Source organism: Gavialis gangeticus, unplaced genomic scaffold (assembly GCF_001723915.1).
Source record: "Gavialis gangeticus isolate Ggan-Ray unplaced genomic scaffold, GavGan_comp1, whole genome shotgun sequence".
NCBI lineage: Eukaryota > Metazoa > Chordata > Crocodylia > Gavialidae > Gavialis > Gavialis gangeticus.
The window spans coordinates 8,091,586-8,119,323 of NW_017729012.1; the positions used below are offsets into that span (position 1 = coordinate 8,091,586).

General features: G+C 50.8%; 1 protein-coding gene across 1 annotated transcript in view; it reads right to left on the bottom strand.

Moving 5' to 3' along the window:
- Positions 1 to 881: 881 nt before the first annotated feature.
- YPEL2 (yippee like 2) overlaps positions 882 to 27,738 on the bottom strand; it is a 38,330-nt gene continuing 11,473 nt past the window's right edge. The window contains exons 2-5 of the mRNA XM_019511138.1: positions 26,418 to 26,727; positions 8,173 to 8,216; positions 7,143 to 7,251; positions 882 to 6,127 (exon numbers count right to left, since the gene is read on the bottom strand). Coding sequence (XP_019366683.1) covers positions 6,038 to 6,127; positions 7,143 to 7,251; positions 8,173 to 8,216; positions 26,418 to 26,534 — 360 coding nt within the window. The 5' untranslated portion in view covers positions 26,535 to 26,727 and the 3' untranslated portion in view covers positions 882 to 6,037. The remainder of the gene's footprint in view (positions 6,128 to 7,142; positions 7,252 to 8,172; positions 8,217 to 26,417; positions 26,728 to 27,738) is intronic.

Here is a 27,738-nt window from a genome sequence, read left to right on the forward strand (position 1 = left end):
GTCTTGTTCTTCTCTGGCTGGTCCTTGGTCTCTGATGAACAAGGGCGGTGGCTGGCTGGGCCTGCGAGGGAGAAGCAGAAGATCTGATCCCCCTCCCCTTTCATGTTGAAGACCCCAGGAAGCAAGTGGGGCATCACCATCCTGCCTTTTCTGACTTCTCCTCAACCTCGTTGAGAACAAAGCAAAGGTTGGAGAGGAGATGAGACCCAGCCCAGGGAAGTCTTCTGTCACTATGGATACAGCCTGAAGCCTGGGTACCCAGCAAGGTTTCTTTGCCTAAATACCAGGCAAATGCAAAGCTAGAAGCAGGAAAGTGAAAGGGCAGGTTCTCTGTAGATGTAAGGGGGGAAAAAAACAACAAGGGAATTTTGTAGGGAGCACTCCTGAGAGCATCATGCCCATGGCAGTGCTAGGCTTCCTGGAGATGCTCAGCAAAGAGACAGGGACAGAAACCAGCCAGAGCCAGGTCCATTCCCAGCTCTGCCACAGATTTACTGTGTCACCTTTGGCAAATCCCACTGCCTCTCAGCCCCTCACTCTCCCCCAAGTGGTACAGCAGGGTCAATATGGTCAAACAGGTCCACGCTCATTGTTATCTTGCCCAGCAATTGTTCTGCACAGTCCCCTAGGGGCTTGGACCCCATCACACAAAACCATCAAGGGAGGATCCCCGTCCCCCGAGGGCTGCCAGTTTAAAAGGTGACAGTGCAGGTGATAAATGGAACATAATAATGACCTCCGACTATCTTTAAACTAAAAAAAAATAAAAATTACCAGTCAACCAAACGTCTCCTTGCCTTGATGCCGACTGGTACAATCAGTCCCTTTTGGCAGGTCTCCACTGGTACACGATCTTGGGAGGAAAAATAGAGAAGCAGGTCCATGGTTTTAATATTTGAAAACTTTATTTTCTCAAATGAGCACCAACACATATTGTAAATATGACAAACAATACGCCTCCCTCTAATACTGAAGAACTATGTACAATGTACAAATACATGAAAAGGTGAAAACAAATTATCTGAAAAAACAAACAAACAATTGCATTTCTCACCAAAGCAAATGACCTGAAAGAATATGCCAAAAAATAAAATTAAAATAAGATCAGAGAAATTAAAATATACACAGTTTGTAAACACGAGAGCATCAACAGACAGGCTGGTATCAGAAATATCGTCTCTTCATTTTGTCAGTGGGGAAAGCATTCCCATTTCCTCATGAGAAACAGCACAAAGGAGTCCGTAACAATGAGAATAGCTTATTTGTGATTGTACCTTACCCAGCGCCATACTGCTTAAACACGCTGATTTTGTTTCAGAATTAAATGCTCTGCTCAAACGCTTTTCTGCTTGCTCTCTGCAAGCAGAAGTCTTCAAAATCAGCGCGGAACATGATCGTCTCCGAGCTTTCCCACAGCCAGCGGGAAGAGCTTGGAGCGGAGCTCTGCTTCTTGCAGATCTGTTCACCCAACAGGGGGTTTGCACATAACCTGTTCATCCAAGAACCACCTCATACAGAACCATGATGCTTCTTCCGATATGAGGAAGTGCAATGAAATGCATGATTAATACACTCACATATCATTAGAAAAACGCATACAGAGAAAGTTCGTATTTGATCATCACAAGAACGACAAGTTTCATTTGCAGATTTTTTTTTCGTTTTTCTTTTTAAAACCTGTGCACCAAAGAGAGGAAAGGAAAGAGCGTGCGACAGCTACTCAGCACTGCAAACAGCTCCTCACGCAGCAAGCACAGTCCAGCGGTTTGTGCTGTTGGTCCACTTTGAGATCAACAAAAAGACCCAATGAAATACAGACAAATAAAGGGGGAGAAAGACAGAAAAGAAGACGGAAAATTAACTTGACCGCCAGAGATGTAAACGTTTACTGTAATTCAGCACATAGAAGCCTGGTTTCAAAGGAAACATTGAACCAGGATCCCCATCCAGAAAGATTTGTTTTGTAGTTTCAAAAGTTTGACTAGTTCAGTTTTTCCATCCCCCACCCGCTGCTCCCCCAAGCAACTGGAAACAAGAGATGCGGAGGTTGCCGCACAAATCCACATCCCCAGTTTACATCTTTGTTACTTATGTCATTCTGGCCAATACTGGTGCAAGAGAACAGAGCAGGCCCACATGCTGCCATGAGATCTACTCGGGCAATCGCATCTGCCCAGACAGAGCCCCACTGACTTCCGCAGGGCTCCGCGTGGGACCGAGGGTCTTCTCCCGTACATCGAATTGGAGGACCGAGGTGGGAGGCATGCAGTCAGGGAGGAGCTGAGGCATGTGAGTCACTTCAAACATGCGAGCACTCTCACCTGTCTAAGGTTACACACCTACTTCAGAGCCTCCCTGGACAGGGACCTCTGCTTGCAGCCTGGCAATGGCCTGTATAGGAGGGAAATTCTGTAGAATGGAACCAGAAATGATTCCTCCCCCCTACCATGCCCAGATGGAAAGTGTATTGACTTCCGAAAACAGCACGTAATTAGGATGGTTGTTTCCCTTTCAACAGATTTTCCAACAAAGAGAGAGGAAACGGTATAATTTATCAACAAAACAAAGCAGTGCTCTCCGGGAGGGGCTCCGAGAAAACAGCACCAAATATATTATTTTTTTTAAAAAATTAAATATTATTTACAAAAGTAGATTTCACAAGATAACGCTCGCTATGTTCGGTATATATTATCATCTCAACAGCTAGTGCAGGGGGCGGGATTTCACACATGATAAACCACCAGGGCCAAATATTTAAAACCACATGTGTCTTTGGGGGGGCAAGGGGAGATGTGAGCTGAAGGGTGACCCAGGGGCCAGAGCCACAGGAAATGGAGCAGAACATGCAGCTGTTCCCACCTTCGCTGAAGATGCTGACCCTCTGGACTACCCTTCCCAGCATGCAGTGCTCCATCCTCAACTAGACATTTCATTGCCTCAGTGGGCCCAACCCTTCCCACCCTTTGATGGAAGTAACTGGCTACAGTTAGTTGACATGACCAATGGGATGCAGGTGGGGGGTTCTTTGGTTATGCTCTGACTATATTCGTTTGCAAATCATCAATTTAGAATGCACTGATTCCCATATCCTCTAGCCTCTAGATCTGGTCACTCTGTTGTGGTCATCAACTCCCAATACTGTCCCATATCTTAATACAGCAGGTTTCAGATGAGTTAGCAGTGGACTTAACATCGTAAGAAGCACTTTAGGTTTAATGGACACATGGTGGAGTACACACGTTAAATGAGCCTGGCAGGCCAGGATTACTTGTTGCCCCACACAGCGTATAAACACTGATCTGCAGCTAGGAGCGTGCGTGCACGCATAGGTGTGTAAGCCAACACACATTTTTCATAACAGGATTTAAGGCCAGGTTCTCAACTGTCGTAAACTGGGGTAGCTCCGCAGAAGGGAAAGCAGAGAATCGACACCGTCTGGCCATGGGCAAACCTACAGCGGTCGCCATTAAAAATACAATGCCCGTAAACGGTGAAAGAAGCACTGTGCAATCTTATCCATCACAGTTGTGTTTTGCACATGGGGAATGGCTTCTGCAGCTGAAGCCATGCTGCTGACTGCCCTGACCTTTAAAGCGTGCTGCAGTATTCTACATGATGGCTGCAAAATACTACAGCTTACAATGGGAAGTGGCAGCACTGAGGCTAGTATTGGAGAGCGCCGGGGTAATCTTTTTATAGGCATAGTTGGCTTTTTATTGGAGATCACTGTGCTGCCAACCTACAGTTGCAAACGTAGGAATGCTCCGCTCTCACCTTCACACAAGCTGCTTTGGGCAGTCCCTTACTTTGCCCATTCAGATCAAATCTAACAACTGTATTTTCAGAGAAGAGGTTTTCAAACCAGGTAAATGACTCCCTGCTGGCCAAAAACAGTACTATATCCCAGCTCAATAATCAGGGGAAAGGAAAATACAGAGGAGGCCAATGCCAGAGGCAACAGACTGGTAGAGAAAAAAGTCCTCGACCTTAATACCTTTCTCCCTCCCTTTGTGACAGTGGGGAATGAGGATTCAGGAAGCAGAGTCTGGCAGGAATCAGCTGAGGTGGTCTTGTTATGCAGCTGCATCAGGCAGGGTGAAGACAGAAGCCACCCTAGCATGACCAAGGAAGGCATTAAGCCCATGACTTTCCACAGCTGCAGTCAGTCTGCCTTATATTCCCTGCTCCAAGTCAGACCCACACACTGTCAGTGAGACATGGCATGTGCACAAGCACTCTTCCCATGGCCCTATCAGGCTGGGGCTTGATCACAAGTACCTGACATGAAAGCCCAGTCCTGTTTCTAACCAGCTCTTCTGCATCCAGCTCTAAATATGCCTGTGAAGTTCCCCCTAACTCCGTCCACTTGGAACAGCTAGGAAGAAAAAATGCCATTAGGTGACAATCACCAGAGGAGCTGCGAACACCTGCACGTTACTCTTCCTGACTAGATTAAAAAGGATTTTCCCCCAGTGGATGAACCTACTTGAAAGAATTCCACAAACAAAAAAGAAATTTGCTCCGAGAGAGAAAAACTAATTCAGTTAAACAGTCATGAGTGATGCACCAGATCCTGGCTGGACTTTTGTGAAGAAAGCTTCACAATGTCATTTATGTGCAACACATCTCTTCCACACGTACAATCCCTCTCCCTCACCAACAACATTGAGATAGTTCATTAAAATTAATAATCAAAACTTAAAAGAGCAGGACTTGTCTCTTGCCATTAGACATCCAACCCTCTTTTCCCCCGACAACTCCAAGGCACAAATCCTATGGGGATGTCGAGGGTCTTTGCTTCCCAAAGTATCACATCTTTTTAAAAACACCGGGGGCACGGGGACTTGGGGGATACATCAGGGCTTGAAATATCCACCTGTGCAAAATATTAGCAACTGCTGGAACCATCTGCTGTCACCTTGCATCTCCGATGGGCTCACAGAGGGGAACTGATGGCTGGGGTCAAAACATTTTGAGCAAAATCCTGTTTGCACATTTTTCTGTCGCGTTAGGATGACTGGATCCCAAGCTGTAACACTGCTCTAAGGGCACGCGGTAAGGCCAGGATAATTAAGGTTCAACCTTATAGTTCCAAGTTTGTCTACAACCCCCCATGCTTTCCTGTCACTTGCCCAACACGCACCTTGGTTCTCGCCTCTCTGTCATGCCTCCGAAGCCTAGCGCCAGCCTCTCCTACGTTACACAGTTTTGCTCCTCCTCTCAGCCGCCTGCAGGCAGGGGTGCTGAGGTCACCCCAGCTCTGCTCTGCCAGGGTGATCTACCCCTTAGCTGTGAAAGTGGAGGAGGAGGATGAGCGTGTGGGGAGTCAGCTAAGCTGTCAGCCCCCACCCCAACAAGTCGACAAAAGGCGACCATGTGGTCAGTACGAAACAACCCACCAACAGATGGTAGTAGACAGCGGATTCAGGACTTGGCTGGTGGAGGGGGTTTGGTTACCACTTGTGCTCAGCCAGCTTCATCTAAGGCTCTGCCTTTGCAGCGGCAGGCTTGAGATTCAGAGAGAACGCAGCCATGAGGTATTTTTCTGTCCGTTCAGACAAGGAGATCATTTCAAGCCTTAAAGGACTTAAAGGAAAAGCAGAGCTTCGTTTCTGATTACTTCCCCTTCTGCCCTCCCGCCCCCACCCTTGCTCTCCCCTCCTGCCCAAGACTCAGGTCTCCTTCCCACGCCGAGACCTTCCGATAAAATGCCGCCACAGAAGCCAGCTTCGGTTCGCGCTTAGACATTCGTCAACATGGAATGCTGTCGGGCATTTGGTGCATTCTCTTAGCCAACGCCAGAACAGAGAGAGAAGCAGCCAGGGTCAACTCACAAACAGATACAAAGCAAAGAGACAGAGAGACAGAAATTTAGAGGCCAGTCACCAATAAGGATGGAGAAGGGTGTGAAGATGCTCCCAGATTGCAGAGCCTCTAAATGCATGGAACCAAGCGTTCAGTCACTCTCTCACTCTTGGATATAATGTTCGGTTGGATGGCATTCTCTCACACGCCGGGTTAGCCGGGCTCCTCCTGTTCAATCCCAGCCATTATCCTTGATCATGTGAGCTAGTTCAATGATGTATTTGCCTTCTTTATACTTCTGGCTGCTCTCAAAAGCGTGTTCCTGAAGAAAACAGAGAGAAGGTGGGGTCACACAAAAGGAGACCTGAGGGGTACAGAAAAGAAAGGGCAGTCGAGTGGCGAGGCCAGGAGGTTGGGAGGCCTGGGTTTGAGTCTCAGCTCTCAGGAGGGGACAGGGTCTGGAGGTCAGCACAGAGGGACACGAATCCAAGTTTGCGCCCAGGTTTTTGGGCATCTAAGATTCTGGCCCTCAGTAAACCCCTAGCTCGTCTGGACTTCTGTTCTCTTTCAGCCTCCTGTGAAGCCAGGGGGTTGCACTCTATTTCGACTGCGTGTAGCCTGTCATAACAAGAGACTGCTACGGGGCCGGGGTACTGCTTGTACCCCTCTCTTGTAAGAGGAAGAAAGTGGCTATGCTGCTTGCTGTGAGCAAATGACTCTCATTGCTCAGGCTCGGATTTGGGCCCCATAGGAGCAGTCACGTTGTCATCCCACCTGCAAAGAGTTCTGAAAGTAAGAAAATCCTTAGGTATCACAAAGTCTGTCCTGCAAAATGGTCTCCAAGGCTCGGCTGTGTGTGTGTGTGTGTGTAACCTCGTGGGACACTTACAGAGCTCACACTTAGCAAATCACTCCCTGCCCCGATGGACACAGCTCCCTGCATGGAGCAGCTGGGGCTTCCTGCCATGCTTAAGAGAAATTCTACCTTATTTCCTGGTAAGTCCCCGGGACAAGCAAGATGGAGCAATATCCTTGTCCCTATGGGAGTGTTAAGGGATTTCCACCAAGACCAGGGCCCTTTCGCAAGGCACCGCATGTGCCTAGAGGAAGAAACAGTCTCTGCCACGGAGTGCTTGCAAATTACGTGCCCTAGCCAGATACAGATGGCCAGGGAAGTGACTGACCCCAGGTCCCACAGCAGGTGAGTGGCTAAGCCAGGACACGTACTGGGGGTGGGTTTCAGACTTGCATGTCACTGCCCTGTGCCTAGACTGTGCTGACCCCTCACACACACGCCTTAACGAAGGAACAGGGACACGTATGTCCAGGACACTCACATATTTCCAGCCCAGCGTGGTTTTGCAGTTTTCACAGTAAATGTCTGCAACCGCATGTAATCCTGTTAGTAGCACCCGCTCCTCTGCTGGGCCGCAACCCACGTTAACTCTGGGAGAGAAGGGAAGAAAAAGAGGCGGCTCCATTAACACGTTGCTTTCACTATCGGATGCTGCAATGTCATTAATGGCCATTTTGTTGCAGGGCTAGGAAAATACAGAAAGGTGTTTCTAGCGCTAGACACAACTGCCATCCCCAAGCAGCTCTCCTCTCACTGGGGGTTTTCTCCGTTTACACTGAACATTTTTACCCCAAAGCTGAGGACTAGAAAAATTCCAAGACTTCCCAGGAAGAGAAAATTGTCTGATGCTTCAGAAGAAAGTTTCCCATTTCAAACTGCCATGTGAAATGATGCAGTTTTTATTTTGATGCTCTCAAGTGGCAAAACAAAAATGTAGCCTCGATGCCCTTTTGCTCTGGGAAGCTCCATAGAAAATAGTAACTTTAACATCATTACTTTTTTTGCAAAGGGAACAAATTGGTCAAAAAAAATAATGCCGGACAGCACTAAAATATGCTAATACCTCATTCTGAACTACTACTTTATATTTACAAACTTTGGCGTTTGGTGCTTACCGCATCCCTGGAGCAGTGAGTGATGTTAAAGTGAGCTGTTTTTTTCCTCGGTGCCATGAAAAACAAACCACTTTAGCCCAGCCTTGTAGCTGAATCATAAGGTTATACAGCAGGGCTGGAAGGCACCATATGAGGTTATCTGGTCGAGCCCTCAGCCCAAGACAGGATCATCCTTGATATCATGAATATAAAATCATGTGTGAATCAGCGCTGTTTCTTTTCAACCGTTCTGCAGCGCTGATGCAAGCTCACAGAGTCTGAGCTCTGCCTTCTCACTGCAAAGAAAGAAGGCAAATCCTTCTGCTGCTTTTATCTATGGGGTTTGAGCTTTTGGGTTTTTTGTCAAAAGTCTACCCCCCAAAGATGCAGCAATGACAGTTCTGAAGTTGCACTCACACTGAGTTGAAGAGGTAGGCTCGCCCTTGGCTTCCTTGAAAGGACTGAAAGGCAAGAAAACAAAAATCAGTCATTGATAGAAAGCTGCCCTGCTTGGGAACATTCCCCACAACCTCCATAATGACCTCAAAGGAGAGACAGCAAGTTCTGAGAACTGCACATCGTCAGTGTGCCCTGGGAGGGAAGGCACCAAGTGACACGTCAGGAGAAGATGAGAACAGATCAATGAAGGTCTGCCCTTGATGTGGAAAGCGCCTGGTCTGTCTCAAGTTCTAACGGTACACATTTTAGAGGGAGCGCTGGCAGCCTCCTGAGAACTGTACCTGTCTCCTACCGCCTGATCTGATCACCACCCTCAGCCCTGCAAGCCCCCACAGTGCTCTCCAGCACTGAGGTCCTATGTTTTTTTTCTGTATTTCACCCAAAGCAAATGCTGGTGGCTTCACCTTCCTGGTTTGAGAGAATGTCATCTTCCTGTTTTTCATGCTCTAGTTGAGTCCCATTTCTCGTGGGCCCTCCACAAACTCAGCCCCCCACCAGAGCTCTTTCAGATTGCATTTCTATAGACAAAACCTAGTGTTTAGGCCTGAGCTGCCCCATGGCATCACTTCCATTTTCCAGATGCTGCTGTGGCCTTTGTGACCAGCCAACTGCACCACTGAAGGAAGCGCTCAAATCTACATTATTTCTATTATCATGATTGCAGTAATGCCCACAGACTTTGGTCAGAGATCAGGCCCTCGTGGTGCTAGGTGCTGCGCATGCACACAGACAATCTCTACTCCAGACAAGCTGTGCCGAACGTCCCCCAGACAGCATGGACAAGGTCATATCTGAGTCAGCCAGACTCTACATGTGACTCCATGCTGTAGCCTTCACACCCAGGGCATTTCTGGCTGGCTGTCTCCATCTCCCGAAGCAGCCCTGTGGAAGAGCGTTTCTGCCTCTGAGCCGATGCTCCTAACCCCTGAGCTCAGGCAGCTTGAGCCTTCAGAGCTAGAGGGATCAAACACCCACCCTACTCCCAATGCAGGGAGCCCTGCCTGGGATTGCAGCACATTGCGCTGCATGCAAAGACAATGTCATCAGAAAAAGTCTGTCTGACCCAAGATGTGTTCCTGCCCTGTCCCAGTTTAGCTGCAGGTGTTGGGAGCGAGCAGGTCTTTAAGAGGCTTATTCAGAGAGAGCCCTGACATGGCACAGCCTGCACGTGAGACAGAGAAGAGCAATTCACTGAGTAACAGATGAGATTACAACTCCCCAAGGACTGGGCTTGAACCCCCCTCTCCAAGAGTGCATGTGCAGTCCTCCCCCAGACCACTCGGCAATGTGGGGAGGCGGCTAGGAAGGCCAACTGCACCTTGTCGTGCATCCACAGATGCATCTCGAGCAGGTCCAAGGAGGTGATCCTCCCCCTCTATGCGGCACTGGTCAGGCCGCAGCTGGAGTACTGCATCCAGTTCTGGGCGCCGCACTTTAAGAGGGATGTGGACAGCATCGAGAGGGTCCAGAGGAGGGCCACTCGTATGATCAAGGGACAGCAGGGTAGGTCCTATGAGGAAAGGTTGCGGGACCTGAACCTGTTCAGCCTTCAAAAGAGAAGGCTGAGGGGGGATCTTGTGGCCTGTTATAAACTGGTTAGGGGGGATCAGCAGGCGCTGGGGGAGTCCCTGTTCCCCCGAGCGCCGCAAGGAGTGACCAGGAACAACGGTCACAAGCTGGCGGAGGGAAGGTTTAAGTTGGACATCAGGAGGCGCTACTTCACAGTCAGGGCGGCTAGGGTCTGGAACCAGCTTCCAAGTGAGGTGGTGCAGGCTCCCACCCTGGGGGTTTTTAAGAGGAGGTTGCATGACCACCTTACTGGGGTCATTTGACCCCAGTACTCTTTCCTGCCATGGCAGGGGGTCGGATTAGATGATCTGCTCAGGTCCCTTCCGACCCTAGAAACTATGAAACTGCATGTGGTACCACGTGGTAGCTGGAGCCAAAGCAAAGGTCCGTGCCCACAGACATGCTGTGAGAGGCTGAGGACCACTGGCTGAAGGAGCATGCATTGGGCTAAAACACCGCCCAGGGACACACAGACACCATGCTGCGTCCAGGACCATGACTGCTTGTCAGATTTGCTCAGGCGGAGCTGCCTGCCGAGATGATTCAGATGCTCCTGGAGGATATGCTGCTCTCAGGATGAGCTCAAAGACTGTGATGAGGAAGGAAAAACAGCTCTGGGCTCCCAGAAGATGCCCAGGGCACACCTTGCTCTGGTGAAAGTGAGGGATCCTGCATGCTGAGAAAGGCCTCTTTTCCCAGGAAGAGTGCTAAATAAGGTGCATGACTCAAATGTGAATGAAACAGGGCTTATAAGAGCAGCTGCTTTCAAACTCTCTGCAGCACTGAAGTCCTGCGCTGCTGTGATCCTCAGCCATACGGTACTGCCCAGCCCCACCGTATCTCATCCGACAGGGCTACAGCATGTCTGCTACCTTGCTCTCCACACTACTGGAAAGCAAACAGAAGTTGGATTTTAGAAGCTTGCTACCAACACCCCCTCCCCCACTGCAGGATTATTCTGGGTAATATTATTATTAGCTGCTTCTTAAAGCCACATTACAGGCCTAAGTGATTCTTTGCCAAGTTGCAGATGGGGTCCCCAGGTGGGGAAGCGCAGGCGGGCTCCACAAAGCAGAACGGGAGCAGCTGAATCTCACTTGCCTTCCACTCCCTCCCAAAAGAGTTTTCCATAAACATCAAAGCAACAGCATTTGCCAGCAGCAGCAGCCCTGGGAGCCGAGACTGCCGTGGGACCAAAACAGGAGTTTCCGTTACTGCTGGAGACTGGGCAGTCTTCCATGAACAACATAAGCAACCACTAGGTGTTGGGCTGACAGATCCCTAAGCACCATCCTGCCAATCCCAAAGAGCTGTGGTGCTCATCTGGAGAGACCCCTCCTCGCACCATGGGCTAGGGCTCTGTCCCGTTGGCCACTGCAGTCTATCAGGTCTTCGCCAGCTTGAAGAGATCACCAGAGCATGACCAACCTCACCAGTGATCAGCCAGGATTTTCCTGCTTCATGTCCAGCCACAGGCCATAGTTCTCACCCCAGCACACTCCCTGTGTGGTCAGTCCACAGAAACCAGCACCCATCTCCAGCCATTGCCTATGGATGCGGCCATCACCGATGGACACTACCTTCACAAACAGCTTGCTGCCATAGCACAATCGCATCCCCTCGAAGGAAGCCCAGCTGGAGCTTTCTGACACCCCACTGCCTGGTATTGAGGCTGCTGCTGCTTCAAGAATGCTCCCTCTGGCCCCACCACAAAGACACAAAGGAGGCGATAACCACAGGTAGCTCATACTTGGGGCTGGGAAGGTATTTTCCATTTAGAAATCAAGCAACAAAGATGACAGGGTCGGGAGGCTCCTGTCCCGGTTCTTGCTATGATCACGATGAAGACCTGAGAAAACGATCCCACCTAGGGCAGATGTGTCCTACACAGCCACCCAAGGCAGCTTTGCAAACACGTTTGCTTTGCATCAGGATGCGACAGCCCGGCTCTGGGCTGGTTTCCCCGCTGCATGCTGTCTCAAGGCGGGTTTTGTAATGCCCTTAAACATTTTTTAGAAAGCACACTAGCAGCTGAGCCTCTGCGACAGAAACCCGGACTTCTTGCCCTGCAGAATAACAGCTCCTGGCGCATACCCTACAGCCCAAAGAAACGGAAAGGATGGTTTGTTTCCCACTGAAAAGCCAAGCACATTTATTTTCTGCCTGTTGCTAACTCTGAGTCTGGTTGGAAACCTGGCCCACTGTGCTGGCGAGCACAACTCCTCCACACCCTGACGTCTGAGCAGGGAGGGACAGATGAAAACCATACACAAGATCTCTCTCTGGACAATCAAAAGCAAAGTTCCCTCGTGCCAAAACACCATCCTTCCCTCCACCTCTCTCTCATTAGGAAGGGCTAAATGCTGCCGTCTTGTCTATTAAAGATCGGCTTCACCTGCAAAATTCACCTCTGGGCTCAGCTTCCAAATGCTCCCAAGGCAGGGGGTGCTGGGATCTGGGCAGCTTGTTCAGTGCTGATGGGGATTTCCAATGCCCCAAATCTCTGCCCCATTTGCAGTGGGTGCTTTGTTTGGCCCCTTGTCCGCTTTTGAGGAAACAGGCACTACTCTGGAGGAGCTCAGAAGGGCTCTCCCCCTTCTTTCCATTGTGTCCCGTTCCTCCTCCATCACGAGCACTGCTTGTGCTTTCTGGTTCACGACTGTCAGCAGTCACTGGAGTCTGGACAGAAGAAACTGGATGTGGCCCCCACATCCACCCATGCGCAGCCTCCCCACACACCCCTTCTTCTCGGCCTCGGAGCCAGGATCCCCAATCACTCCCTGCCTGGCTCAGCAGTCCCACACACTCAACACAGGGCAGGATTAACCTCGCAGTCTTTGTGCTGGCCCCAGACAATAGGGGAACACATTAACACTGATCGCTGGAATCATCGGGAAAACCAAGGAGCAGTTGCCAGGACTCCACATGGCCAAGCACTGTACCTCCATCTCTGCAGGGCACAACGGGAAAGAAAACGTGCCCCTTGGTCCGGCCAACAGCCTCCCCCACCACCCAGGCAGGCAGAGGGGAGACGGGAGGAGAGCAACGAGCGACAGGACCCTGCCAGCTGGAGTCCCAACAGCTATTATTAGTTCTCACTGCACAAGAGATGAGCTGCGGGGCAGGGGGGGCAAGGTTCTGAGGACGTCAGCACGTCTCCTCTGGGAAGGCAGTTGTGGCCACTTGGCCGCTGAAAAGGGGGCTGGTTCCTCTGTGCCTGTGATCTCCCTGTTGTGGCAAAACAAGCAAGAAAAAAAGGAGGGGGGGGGGAGGTTAGAGAGACCTGGATATTCACAGGCAAGAACTTCCTCCAGTTCAGAGACCCATATAACCCCCTCCAACCCTGCTCATACTCCTTCCGCCTTTCAGTGACTTGGGCCATGCGTGCACAGGGATTTGGTAGCTCTGGCTGCTGACTCTACACTTGCCCTCCTAAGGGACAGAAATCCTGTTCTCATGCTCGTGTCTGGCAAGGAGGTGTGAGCGTGATCTAGACTTAAAGCTGATTTGAGGGGGTCACATGCAGGCTCTCGCAGACAAGGGTACATTATAAAGTGATCAGTGATCTGAGCCCTGCTGCTTCCTTACAAACCAGTGAAATCCCATCACTGCCCCCTCTGCTCCCCCCTGAGACCATGCCTGTCCTCATGGCATACATGTCCATCACATCTATGACAGCACTGTATGCCCTGGTTACTAGAAGCTCCTGGAAAATAAGCCAATACCACTAGTTTCTTGTGTGACCTCGGGCAGGTCATGACCTCGTCTCAACTCCATCTCTGTAAAGTGCCTGGGTGTACTGTCAGATCTCTAGGGTTAGGATGGTTTCTTACCAGACATATCTATGGGGAAACAGGCAGGGAAAGATGACTTGCCCAGGCCATCCAATGGACTAGGGGAGAATCAGGTGGAGCAGCTACATCCCCACTGCTTCCCAAGACACCACCTCCATTCGGACACTGCACCCATCACTGCAGCCTCCCCCTGCCAGCTAAACTTATTTAGACTAGCACCTGGCACTGTGGCAATGCTTTCTTTCAGCCAGGGACTTTTGCAGACAGAGCCCTGTGATCCAACCTGTCTCAATCAGGTGCTGTTCTTTGTCCCCAACCTAGCACCAGCTTGTCCCTGAACTTTGGGGTTTTAGGAAAGCAGTGGATGCATTAGTAAAATCCACAAAGGCTGTCCTCACTGTGGCTCGAGGGTGTGCAGGCCCACAACAGACAGCTCACTTTGGTGTCCAATGCTACCATTTGATTTCCAGGCCTCAGCGTTATATAACGGGCTGGAAGCAGAATCTGTTTGCCGTCTGCACCCCAGATCTTGGCATGTGCACAAAAAGCATTTCAGGGTGATTTTATTTTCCGCTTCCACATGCCCTTAATGTCTTTCCCAGCTGACGGCTACTTAACACAGAACACCAACCAGCTCCCCTCTCTCTGCAGCAAGCCTGACTGAAGCCAGTAATGGGAAACGCACCAGCTCTTCTCTTAGCTGCACGGAAGATGGGTCTAAAAGCAAGTTCCAATGCAGAAGCTTTCCCGCTGCTTTCCACACTCCCCTATTAACGCTGGCAGCAACAGGTGTTTGCAGCTGGCTAACTGTCTTTGATGAGCCCTGCAGAGGAACTCAATTACCATAGAAATGCCTAGCAGAGCTCAGATAGGGAAGGTCAGCGCAGCTGCAGGATTTGTGCTGCTTGGAGCTGAGAGAAGGATTCAGCCTTGTCTTTAATCGGAGCCCTCATACAAACTCCCCAGTGGCCTTCATCCGTCGCTTATTCCAAGGCAGGCGAGGTGTTTCCATCGTAATACTGGCACCTCCTGCACCAGTGGTCTGCAGACATGGGCTTTACAAGCACCTTTAGACACCTGATTGTCAGTGAGCAAACACTGGTACTGGCTCAGATCTGGGGCTACAGCAGATAAAGGGCGAGAGTGCATGAAGTCTTCAGGCAGCTCAGCCTGGAGCTGCCGGGCTGAATGAGCCTATAGCAGAGCGCAGGCTAGCTCCCGTTGGATGGAGTTCTCTGTGCCGCTTTCCCTCACAGCCTCGCAAAGATGCACGCCAAGCACAACGGTCCCTCGTCCCGAAACAGTCACATCGCCACCTCCCACTCTCTACGTCAAAGCACAAGCATTAGCCGCTTTGTGCACACAACCGTGCCCTTTCCAAACTGGATTCCTGCACTGCAGAAACCAGCAGAGCCAACGAGTCGATCTGCAGCACAACCAAGCGCTGGCTTGTTTGTGTCATAAATACAACACCAGTGCGCAGCAAAGGATGCTCCATCAGCAATGCAGTCCTATTTATCAGCAGGATTAGTTCCCTTTCCTACCCTCTCCTCTCTCTTCTCCACCAGCCCCAGGTCTTCTCCGCAGCTACTCCATGAACAATCAACCTCGCACAGACAGCTCGGCCTTACGGGCAGCTTGCAAGCCCCGCTGATCGAGAAGACTAAAATGATCCGAGAGCAAGAGATGTTCTTGCACCCTGTTTATAGCCACCAGAATGCTTAGCAACAGTACTAGGTGCAGGATCATTTTGGGAGGAGATTACTTGGGAGTTGGGAATGGGAACTCAGACGGCAGGAAGGATGCGAGTGCTTCGCTAGCACCCATGTGTTGTGGGCCCTGGGACTGGGAGCTGTGGCACTAAGTGGGTCTCCCCAGTCTGTGCAGACTGCTCTCAAGCCTTTCCTGGGGAAGCACAAATTGCAGGAACTCATCCCTCAGCTGCATCTGGCCGAAGAACCTCTGGGCCCCATTCATTCTTAACCACCCAACGGGCAGGGAACCGTCACGTTAAACGTTATGCCGACCCTTCTGCCTGTGCTGCACATGGGATGCTCAGGGGACCTGGCTAGGGTGCTGTTCCACCCCACAGGGGTGACATGTCTGAACCTGTCTATAACTATGCCCCTGGCTATTAACCGTCTCACCCCAGGTCTCCAGTGTTACTTGAGCCCCCTGGAAGTGTGGAATTACGACCAAGTGCATTTCCAGTGGGATTCAATGACTTCAGCTTGGCCTGGCGTTCCAGTTGGGCATGCTATTCTCCTCACTTCCTGCCCCAGGCTGCCGTGCAACACCTCTGGACACAGCCTACTGGCTCTTAGTGTCTCACCCCAGCAACAGATGCATTTCAGGGATGGATTATGTAATCCCTGCATGGTACCCGTCTCAGGCTGGGAAGCACTGCTTTGTTACCAGCTGTAACAAAAGGCACCGTGTGTTAGAAAACTATGGCTGTTGTGGCCAAGACCCTTTAAAGCCCTTGGCTCCATCTACCCGCTGTGGGCAGTGGGTATGCTTCAGGAGAACAGCTGGGGAAAATCATCCTGCTGATCAGCACCTTTTGTGCTAACAGGAACAATCTCAGCACTTTCCCTGCACAGGATAGGTGGGGAGCAGCAGAGGCCAGCAACAGCACAAAAGGTCTGGCCACATGCACATGGAACTGCCAGGCTATTAGTGGCACTCGTTCCATGCCGGGGGAGCCAATTCCTGCTGTGTCAGACAAAGGCAGGTCTCCTGTGACGTCTGTCAGGAGACTAAGAAAAAAAAGTCAGTCTGCTTCCAGCAAGTGTAGCTAAGCTGATTTCTCAGCTAGGTGAGCTGGACAGGAACAGCAGAGGCAATCAAGGGCCACCTCAGCCCTTATACCAGCCCTCACTGAAGGAGACTCTCACCTGTCAACAGTACGGTGTTTATGCCACACTAGGGCAGACCTGCATTGCTTCCACCAGCGGAATCATTTTTCGTAAGTGGGATCTGAATTCCTCTTCTCATTCTACCACAAGGAAAAAACACAACCAGAAACCTCCAAATCTCCTAACTTAAAGATTGAAGTCCTTTGGGAAATCCTGTCTCAGACCCTATTAGGACTGCGCTGGTCTCTATCCAGCAGCTTTTCAGTCATGTTACTGCCAAATCCAAATGGTCAAAAGTCCTGTGTCCGGCCTACCAGATATCTGGAGAATGTTTCTAAAAATACTAAGATGGAGGGGAGGGGGGCTATATAAAACCCCAATTCTTTCTTGTTTTTAATTTACCTTCTGAGGTTTGAAGGTTTGTGTTGGTCTCTGGAATCAGGACAGCTTAGTGGCTTCCTTAAAAACCAAACCAAAGGAAGCTGAAATTCTCTCCTCTTCACCTAAGTCAAGGAGCTGAGGCTCAAAGACAAACCATTGTTACAAGGTGCATGATAAAAATCACGAGAGCTGGCAGCAATGGCTGGATGTTTGACCACTTTCAGGAGTATGAGGGAGGGGAAAGGAGTTGCATTACTTGTGAGAAAATGCCTTAATACACTGTCCCCAGCAACATCTTCATGCCAAAAGTGTTGCCAAGAGAGACAAGAAACAAACGGAGCTGTGCAGGTGCTGATAAGATGGGAGGCGAATTGTGAAATGCTGCCCCGTCCAGCTTGCTGGGCAGGCTCTCACAGCCGCTGTGGCTGGGGCTGTTTGGCTCTTGGGCAGATGGGTTGTACAAATGACTGGAGGGCCAGCACACAGGAGCAATTTCCCCGTCATCAAATCAGTTCCTATGTCCTATGTCAGGCATTCGCATCAGGGGATGCAGGACTCCCGAAGGCTCGTTCGTAGCCAGAGAAACAGGGTGAAGAGCAAACCTCAGCAACTGGGGAGACAGCAAAGCGCTAATGACCATTTAGTGTGCAGCTCCGACTCGCCCCGTCCTCCAAGCAAGCAGGGAGTCACCCAGCAGGCTCACGCTCAGCTCGAGCGCAGTACTACCCACTCATGATTTTATCAAGAGTCTCACCCAGTTCAGGCTGGTTACAAAAGCCGCAGGCTACCAGGGGTGCGTGACTGCTGCACAAATCTCAGCTTTTATCTATTATTTAAGAAAAGTACATTTCTGGCCCCGAGGCTGGTGCAGGGATAATGCAAATACGCAGCAAAAGCCAGAAGGCAAAGGCAAAAGGCCCCATATTTACTACTGCATATACTTGGTGACTTTGGTGCCTGGGTTTGTGGGCTGAGTGCCTTGAGGTGGCAGTGCTATGCCCCCACCCCCCTGCTCCCCAAGGGAAAGGAGAGGCTCTCAGCATCTTGGGAACACCAGTGGCACAGTAAGTGTAACAGCTGCGAGCCCGGTATCCTTCAAAACAATGGTGCATAGACAGGAAGGAGAAGGCAGCAGCTCTGAGCTCTGTCTTGGTGCTCTGTGTAGGCAGCTGCGAGTCCAGCTCCCCACGCAAACCCATAACTCCAGCGTTGTGGGTGGGATGGGAATTCGGCCCAGGGCAGCCCCAGCCAGCTCAAGGGATTCAAAGCCACTCTTGCACGGTCCATTCTTTTTATGCTGATAGAAGTACTCCCCAAGCGCGTGCGTTGCACTCTGTGAGGACAGCTGCGTACTGACTAGCCTCAGTAAAGCACCTCCTGCATCAAACCGTGCCGTGGAATTCAGTCACTCGCCCAGTACCCGGGGACTAGGGCACCCCAGTCCCCAGGAAGCTGACAGAGCTGCAAGCAGTCAAGAGTTTCTGGCCATCGGCACCCAAGACAGGGACTGCAGCACCAGACGGCTCAAAGGGCACTTTGAAAAGGGACTTTATTAGTAGCAGCACTATTATTTACTTATGGGGAAGGATCTGGACAAACCCAACCCCCCAGAAGGCTCAGCTGTTTCTTCCCCGCCACAGAGAGGAATGAAAAATGCCTTTTTTTTTTGGCGTGGCTGCAAGTACGGCAGCAGCTGCTGCTCTGTTTCCATTGCGAGTGTCGCCATTTCCCTGTGGGTTGGCGCTGGCTCTCACTGTGCAACTATCAAAGGCTGGGGAGTGGGGGCAGGGCCCATTTCCCATGCTAATGACTGCTCCACTATAGATCAGAGGCAAGCAGAGGACCAAACTGGCATGGATAATGGAAAGTGCTAATGCAGTTATTTAATTAGGGCCATAATAATGCCTGCCTGCACAGTATCAGTGCAGCACCAAATTTTGTGAGTGCAACCAGGAAGTTAACAAGAAACACAATGTCATACTCACAACGATGGCAAGGATCAGCTCTTCAGCAAACCCTGGAGCTGTTCCATGGGTGGCAAGAACGGGACATGCCCCTCTGCCAGGAAATGGGATGGGCATGGAGCCAGGACAGCATCCTCCTCAGGCAGGGAAGAGGGTTGAAAACAACAGAACAGCTCCCCCTGTTCAACCTATTGGGATGTCTCTGCTTTTATATCCCCTCCTATTGAAAAGCAAGGGGTTAGGAGTGCTCCCACTATAGCGTCACTGCAATGCCCTGACTTGAGGATCAAGGGCATCCCACACAGGAGTCTGGCCTTCAGGTCTCTGGCAGCCAGCTTCTCTCCAGCTGTTTCTAACCAGCACTGTTCATATCAAGCAGAGCTCCCTGGAAAGCGGAAATGCCAGCTCTCAGGGATGATGGGACCTGCCTTAGCCCCCTCTGTAACTGTGGGTAGTGGGGATGGAGACACAAGCACACAGCGTACTTGGAGAGAAGGGAACAGCAGAGAGTGGCCCTTTGCATCTGTGCTCAGCTCCTGCCAGTTTTTGCTCACCTGCCAGAGAATTTTTGCAAGACTGATCCTCTGCTGGAGCAGCAGCAGCTGAGGCACCTTGCAGAGCTCACAGCAGCTAAAGTCACTCCCCACCCACCATCAGCAACATGCAGGGCACTGCAAGCCAGAGGGGAATGGATCAGCAAAGCCAAAGCACTTCCTTGTCCTGGTGGCAGGTCGTGGTACCCAGATCAGGATCAGGAATGAGACAAGGTGGGAGAAACAGCCCCATAATCCATTTCCTGCATCACGGTGATTGGCAGCTCAGTGTTAGGGCAGGGAGACTCCCCTTCTCCCGGGCACAGACTTAGGTATAAACAAAAGTTGCCATGAATAATTGCTAAAACACTGCTTTCGGCAAGCCCTCCCCATCTCATGCCAGCACGCATCTCTTCATGGCACAGAAAGCAGCAAGTGCCCCACCCACCCACTTTCTGATGTGCGTGGCTCCGTGCCCCACTCGCTCAGGGTCTGCAGCAGATGCAGCAAAAACACAGGGATGATTCACCGCCCTTCGGCCCTGGCAGCTCCCTGGAAAATAAATGGGAGCAATATTTTATTTATGCCCAAACCATTAATTCTCAGGCAGAGAAAGCGGCAGATCATGGGAGAGTTATTTCCGTAAAGAAAACGGCAGGTCAGAAAAAAAGTCCGCCTCCACCTCCTCCCACCCCTAAATCCTGGTCATTTTAAATTATTCTGGATTTACTCCATCAGTCCCTGTTTTGAGCAGTATGAAACGCTGGAGACTCACAGAGCGTTTAATTGCTGTATAAACACAATTACCCAGGGAAATGCACATTACCCAGGGCTCTTCCTATCAAACAACCAGGAGCTGAATAAATAATCACTGTGATCCTGAGTGCCTCCACGTCTCACTGAGGCCTTGGGAACTGATGGAGCTCGGCCACTTGCAGGATTAGGCTGATGGAAGATTACAGTCCCTGGAGCCCTCCAGCTGTGCAGGACAACAGTTATTACTGACATTTAGTACTCAGCTCAGGTCTCACGTTCAGGTGGTTCCAGGAAGAGGCCTCAGATTGTTCATTTTATTCTCCTTTCTCCTGTCCGGCTCAGAACTGGAGAGAGACCCACCTGGCTCATACAGAATGACTTGAAAGTCGCACACTTCTGGGTCCCTCCTTCACAAAAACCCTTCTAAGTTTGTCACAGAAAACTAGGCTCAAAGAACAATGACTTTCTAGAGCACTAACTGGCTCCCTGCTCATTACTTACAGTCTGGGCTCCTGGAAGACTGACAGTTAAGAGCAGAGCTCCAGATAACATCCGACTATAACGATTAGGGAAGAAATCAGAGTTGGAGACCAGGATGAAACATGAACACGACAACTAAAAATGGTAAAAAGAAACAACCAAAACCTGTGAAACTTGGGGGGGCCTATAAGTTCCATGACACACAAGGAGGTGGACAGGGTGATCCTTCAGTCCTTCCTGACCTTAAAACATCAGTCTACAGCTTGATCCTAAATCCCACTCCTCAGCCCTGCAGAAAGGGACAGGGCCTTGTTTTGCACTACTGGAAGGAGAATAAGCAACCAGCTGGCTCTGTGCCGATACTTATTTTTCCAGTTTCTTCACCTGATGGCACCACACAATTTCCAGCTGTGCCCCTCGGAGATACTCCCTCGTTGATCTTCTCTGCTCCCCAGGGTAAGAGTGCTCAGGGGCAGCTGGTTGCATCAGGAAGGAAAACCTGCCAGTGCCATGAGATCAGGAGACAGCAGATGGCTCACATGAAGCCTTTGGTTTCTACCATGCAGGCCATTATTCCGCTCACTTGTTTAGAGTCCATTGCTGGTCTGAACCAAGATGGGAATGGGCCCATGACATTATGGGCCCATTCCCAAGCTCGCTGAAGCCAGAGGTAAGGCACTGACTTCAGCGAGACTGGGATCTATCCCTGCATAAATTAAAAGGTACAAGTGTCTAGGTTACTGTATCCAGGAAGCCAACAGCTGGATTTCTTGTACATTCAGAGCACCTAGCCTCTGCTTGAGGTGGGAACAGCCTGCACTAGGATTTGTCCAACCTGCACTAAAAAGTTCCAGTGACAGACTCTTTGGGAATCTGTTTCAGTGCTCAACCCCCTCAGTCAGGAAATTCTTCCTAACAGCTAATCTAAACCTCCCTTGCTGACTCCTCTCCCTGTTGCCCGGCACTCAAATTCACTCACTCACACACTCACAGAATTCCAGAAAGCTCCATCCAGGAGAACTCCTGCTGCAGCATGGAGGCAAGCAGAGGACCGTCTGGAAGCAGCTGCTGTCTTCCATGAAAATAAGCTAGCTGGGGTGCTACCTGTCTGCTCACTGAGGTATTCAACAGAGCTGCTCGCCATGCCTGCCACAGAGTGCTTCTGCTGCTGCTGCTGTGATGCACGGTGTTATCTGATGCATGCTCCAAATGTTAAAAAGGAAGGAAAAAAACCTCAGAGAGCACAGCACAAAAACCACAGCACCAGGCAGGCCAGTAGCAAGGCTCCTTCTGCAGACCCTCTGGTCTGGTACAACATACTCTCAAACTGCTCCCCTCCCCTTTGCAAGCTGCAATGTGCACTGAAGCGTGCCGCTTCCCTATAACCTTCCTTCACTCCCCTGGGAGACTGCCCCTGGCTTTCCCCCAACACCAGCAGAGCACACCCTTTTCTTTTCTTTACATGGGTTGGTGCAGATCCTGTCAAAGTTGCTCCTGGATTTGCAAAGCGCTCGGATACTATGGTATGGAGTAAGGGGGAAGAACCTGCATTGTATGGACCAGCATGTGAAGTTCTTAGGCCAGCTGTTTTTTTCCTCCAAAACAAGAGCACAAGAGGAGAAGCCTCAAGTCTGTCTGTGCTTCCTGCCTGCCGAGTGCTCCAGACAGCACAATTCTGGCATAGAAATCAGGTTGCCCATCTACAGCTCCTCTCCCCCCCACAGTGAGAAAAGCACAGAGGGCAGTTCAACACAAAGCCTGCCCGCCTATCAAAAGAGATGTTCTCAGGACAGCAACAAAAAGGAGCAGGGGACCCAGCAGTGAAGACTGGGAAGTCTAAGCTGTGAGTGCAGAGACCAGCCCTGGGTGACTAGTATGTAAGCTCCTCTTGACTTGACTTGCTTACAGCAGGGACTGAATGGATCTACCCAGTCCTAGTTTCATTCACAAATCCAGGTACTTGAATTCATCCAAGATTTGTGTGGAAATGGGTACCGTATTTCCCACACTCGTGTGATCCTTGGAGCGTGGCATAGCATGAGGTTGGTCTCTCTAACATGCCAGGGGCATCTGACCAGCAAACCCAGCACTATAGCTGCTAGTGCTCCTATATAAAAGCATGCACAATCTTGAGTCCTAGCACAGGACAGTTCCTTCTGCAGCCCAGTCACACATGCCAAAGTCAGACAGCTACCCCTAAATCTTTCCTTCCGAATGATTCACTGCTCCAGGTGAGCAGTCTGTACAGCACGGGCCCATACCCATGTCTATACACATAAGAAGAGGAGTCCGATACAAAGGTCAAAGATCTCTTTGAGCAACTCTTCAGCCAACTTCACACAAGATTTTGCTGGCTACTACTGAGTGCTAGGATTACAACGGCTCATGAAAAAGCAGCTGTAGGAAGCCCACGAGACATTCCCGAAATGTTTCCATAACCAAGCACATTTCTGCTGGATTATTGCTCTGTTTGGCTCGGTATGCTGGTGCTCTTGCTTTTGATCTGCGTAACGCCAGACACCAGATGCAAATGAACTGTGACAGCAAAAGGGATCCCACCAGCGCTCTGTTGTAGAGTCCGACAGAAAGCAGCAGTGCTGAGGTCCACCCTGTGGCTTAGAGCCCCAAGATCACCGCGGGACAGCCGGGGAGCTGTCCTGTTCCAATGAGTTCCCCCCTAGAGACAGGTCTTCCCACCACTGGGTCACATCTGTCAGAACCATGTTTTCAGATCCTTATACGAAACACTATAAAACTCTGTATATCTGGGGGGGAGATCTATGCAACGCCAGATACACTTTCCTCCTTAGCCACAGCTAAACTTTCAGTTGGGCTCTCTACACTGTAGCTGTATGGCATGATGATTGTTACAGGCCTTACAATAGCACCTGGAAGCCCCAATTAGGATTTGGACCCTACCGGAGAAACACTTGATAAGAGGCTGTGTCTGCCTTGCAGGGTGCACTGGCTAACCAGATGAGACAGATAAAAGTATCATCACTTCTATTTCAGAGGCGAGGCAAACGAAGGACAGAAAAATCAAGTGCTTTGCCAAAGGTCACGCCAGAAGTCTGTTGCAGAGCTGGAGACAGAGTGCAGCTCTCGCGTCTCAGTCCTGTGCTTTGCCTGCTCTCAGCATCAGAAAGAATAATGAAACTGAAGCCCGTGTTAAGTTTGGCATGTGTTTAAATGGAGCATGGCTAGGAGGGAACAAGAGAATTAGACGCATAGGACCCCCACTCATGTTAACCAAGACACCCAAGGAACACAAAGGAAGCTAGTGCCACCCCCCCTACCCAATTTACCTGGTCACCTTTTATTTCCCGAGTGAATAAGAACTTTCTTGGCCAGACAATTAAACCCACTGTAGGGATCCTATTACAAATCAGATATTAGCCAAAATCACTTTCTGCCTCTGGCCACATCAAATAAAAGGCCAAGTAAGCAGGCAACATTTCAGCAACTTGTTTCATGTAACAGCTCCAGGGTTTGCTAAAAGCATCTGCATCGATCCTGGCCCTTTAAATAGCACTTGCTGATTAAGAAACCTTCAGCCCACCTTAAAATTTGAAAGGTTTCTGTTTTTAAACAAGCCTGGCTTGTCAAATCACTTGTGAGCCCCAGTTCTGGCAATGCACTGCAAAACCAGATTAAGCAAACACTGGTGTTGAAGGGGAAAGGGGAGAACTGGGAGATGAAGAGGAAATAAATTCTGGACTGAAGTAGAACAATACTGAGATTCAACTCCAGCTGGGGCTTTGGCTGACAATGCCAGCCAATGCTGCAATGTGCAGCTCTCCAAAGGAGCTAGAAGCTCATAGCATCCAAAGCTGCACACGGCTCCCCTGTGGGTTCTGTGCAATTTAGGGCAGAAGGAATTAATTCCTCTAAGCCCGAACCCACCACCCTGCTGGTACAGAAGCAGCCTATTTTTAAGGGGGTGGAGGAAGTTCCCAGCACTGGAGTCACATGGGTGGCTGTGGTTAAAGCAATCTTATCGGATCCCAAATCAGACAGGAAACCTCTCTCTCCCTCTCTTTCAGGAATCTCTGTGGCTGAGTAATTAGGATCAAAGGGTTTCACATTACCCATGGTCACTTTCTGCTACTGCTGGTTACTTCCTTGCACCTAGCTGGGCTTGCACAAGGGAAACCTACAGCACAGTTCCACCGCTCAGGTTTCAGAGGCGAGCCTATGTGTGGGACAGCTGGGCTGTAAAGGGTCTGGGAGGAGGGGAGGGAGCTTGGATCCAAACTGGGAGAAGGTGGCACTCGCCCTCTCAGCTCTTTGGAAACAGACCATCTTTTTTGCATGGGGTTTGGACATGGCCCAGAAGTGGTCTGTGTTGGAGGTCCAAGACACTGCTGCAATACAAATCCACAGCAAACCAAAACACCTTGTGGGCTTAAGACCCTGCTAGGCCCCAGAGCCAGAGCCGCCAGTGCAGCCACCTTAGACAAAGATTTGCAACACAGATCCAGGGAGGGATTCTTAGGGGAAAGAGAAAGGAGCAGGGCAACATTCCTACCCCACCTTCCCAGACTTGGGTTTTTACTAATTCTGCACAATGAAAATCAGCACCCCTCATCAGCTTTGCCTGAAACTGCTCCCTGCAAAGCTGCCCAGCTACACGGCACAGAAGAGGGGACTAGGACAGACAGGTGATGAGAGAAAGTCACACAGGAGAGAGTTATCCCTAGGCCTCACCCCATGTCTTTCCATGCTGAGGACCTGCTGTGTCAGAGGGAAGAGGGAGCCGAAACCCTGACTCCTGCTGGAGTTGTCCAGTCTGGGTTCTAGCTGCTTCCAGGAAGAAGACAGCTGCAGTGCCGTCAAGGATGGCACTGCCAAGGCAGGTCGCCCTGGTGAGAGAGTGAGAGGACCCACCTACAAGGTCTAGCCTCAAGCATTTCCAAGGGCTGCCCTTTCTCCCAGTGCCTGTCTTGGCAGATTCCTCCCAACCCTTTGCCCCGAGGGCTCCTCTGTGCAGTTTTCTCTCCCTGCTCAGTTTACTAGCCTTGCAGCCTGGCTGCCTTTCCTGGAGACAAGCTTTCTGAGCTGAACAGGCTTTGCAGCCCCGGCACCAACCCAGACTTGGGAACCCGATGCCTGACTCTACCACACACAGCAGGCTCAGAAGGCCACTCCAGCAGCATCTTTCCCCCCTCAGAAAGATGCCCCTTAGGCCAACTCTACACCCAATGTTCTTACTCCTTAGTGCTTAAATTCAGCTGATCCAAAAGGTCTCTTCCCCCTGTAAGAAGAGCAGAATGAGACACCCCAGCTGTTTGGAGCCCTTCTCTTGGCCCACTGTTTTTCCGTGCCTCACGGCCACTCTTCCAAGACTGCAGAGCGCTGCAAAGCTACAGCAATCTGAACACCAAGGCAGCAGAGCCTCGAAAAACTGCCTCTTTCCAAACCAGCGAAAGCAAAAGGCCGAACTATATCCATGCCAGGGACTGCACCCTAACAGAGATCACCAAGTAAGCGCCTGCCTGCCCATTCCCCAACATGCCACATCCCTGTCGTTACTTAGGCACGTGCTTGCATGACAAGGCAACACTGTGACTAGCCAGTGATACAGGCAGTTTGGCAGCTAGAAGCAAGGCGGAGAACCCAGACCACCAGCAAGTGCTCCCCACGTCACAGCAGCAGAACCCGTGCCCCAAAGAAAACGAACCCATGGCTCTCAACTCGATCTATCAGACTAGGACTTGGTTCCAAAGCACATGTCTGGGGGCCAGAAAGCCAGGCATTTCCATGCACCAGAAGAAGGGAGCCCGCATCTAGGGGCAGTCCTAGCACACGGCTTGGGGAATGCTACAGGAGCCACATGGAAAGCCTGTGGGGAGCAGGGGCTACACATACCTTGGAAATGAGTTCATCGTGATTGGCCAGATGAGCCCTGCAGTGAATGCAGCTGTAGGTCCTGTGGCACGAAGGCAGGTATGCCTGGAAAGTCTTGGACCTCGTCATCTTCACCATTGGAGCCACCGAGTGCTGCGTGAACTCCGGGGTGGCCCAGGAGGCACTCCCACAGGAAGGGTCGCACGGGAAACACCGGAAGACGCAGGTAAAGGCCGTGGTTTGGCAGGGGATGGTGTGGGGCAGGCTCCACACGCAGCTGATGGCGGCAGAGGAAGAGATTCCGGTGGGAGGAGAGCAGGGCCACGCAGACCTGGGGAGACAACAGTATGCATCAGCAGCATTCATACTGGGCATTGTGCTGGGTAGACTCCCCCCCAGTGGCCTCCCACTCCAGTTTGGATGATGGGCTGTTACTACAGCAAGGGACCAAGGAGGACTCAGGACTCCCAGTGCCCACTGATTCTCCTGGAGGGAGTGGGGGCAGGTGGGTAGAGGAAAAGCACCAAGTCCTGTTCCCGTCTTTGCCACCAACTCGCTGTCAGACCTGGGTCAGCTCACTCCTTTCTAAGCTTCACTCTATCCAAGGTGCTTTTATGACGCCTGCTAACAAGCTAAGTGCCTCATAATCTTTCAGGGGTTTGTCGTCATACCTGCTGGGGGCTCAGGGAGGATGATTATCTCTGCATTACAGACTGGGAGCAAAAGCACAGACAAACTAAGTGACCTACCACAGGTGACACATGCAAAAGGAAGGAGTTGAAATCCACTCCCCTCAAAGCCTGGGAAAGGGCTCTAGCCACCCAATGGTCCTTCCCGTCTTCTGGGCCCAGTTCCCAGACATGTTAACCGAGGGTCACAGATAGGGCCTCCCTTCACAACCTGCCTCAAGTTCCAAAGCTAGAAGCCTCTCTAGACACGCAAGTTCCTTCACCACGAGACACCCGACAGTGGCCCCAGCTGGACTTGACTAGGAGTTAAATGTCTCATCACCACAGGGCATTCTCTGCTACCCCGTGCATTTGATGGAACTGGCTCAACGCTGCAGCTCAGATCTTCCAGCAGAAATCTAATGCTCTAAGATGCCTGTATGTCTTGTATGGAAATGGTTCCTTTATTTTGCTGGACGGAGGAAACAGCCCACTGGTGTAAAAGCAGCAGCCCCTGCCCAAAACATGGCATGTATTCTGGGAATTAGTTGTGGAGTCTGGCCGCTCTCCCCAGGAGGCTTTGCCCTTCTTTGAAGCACGTGACAGTGCAGATTCAGGTTCTGAACTGTGTACCAAATACTGCACATGCCCCCCCCCCCCCCCCCCCCCCCCCC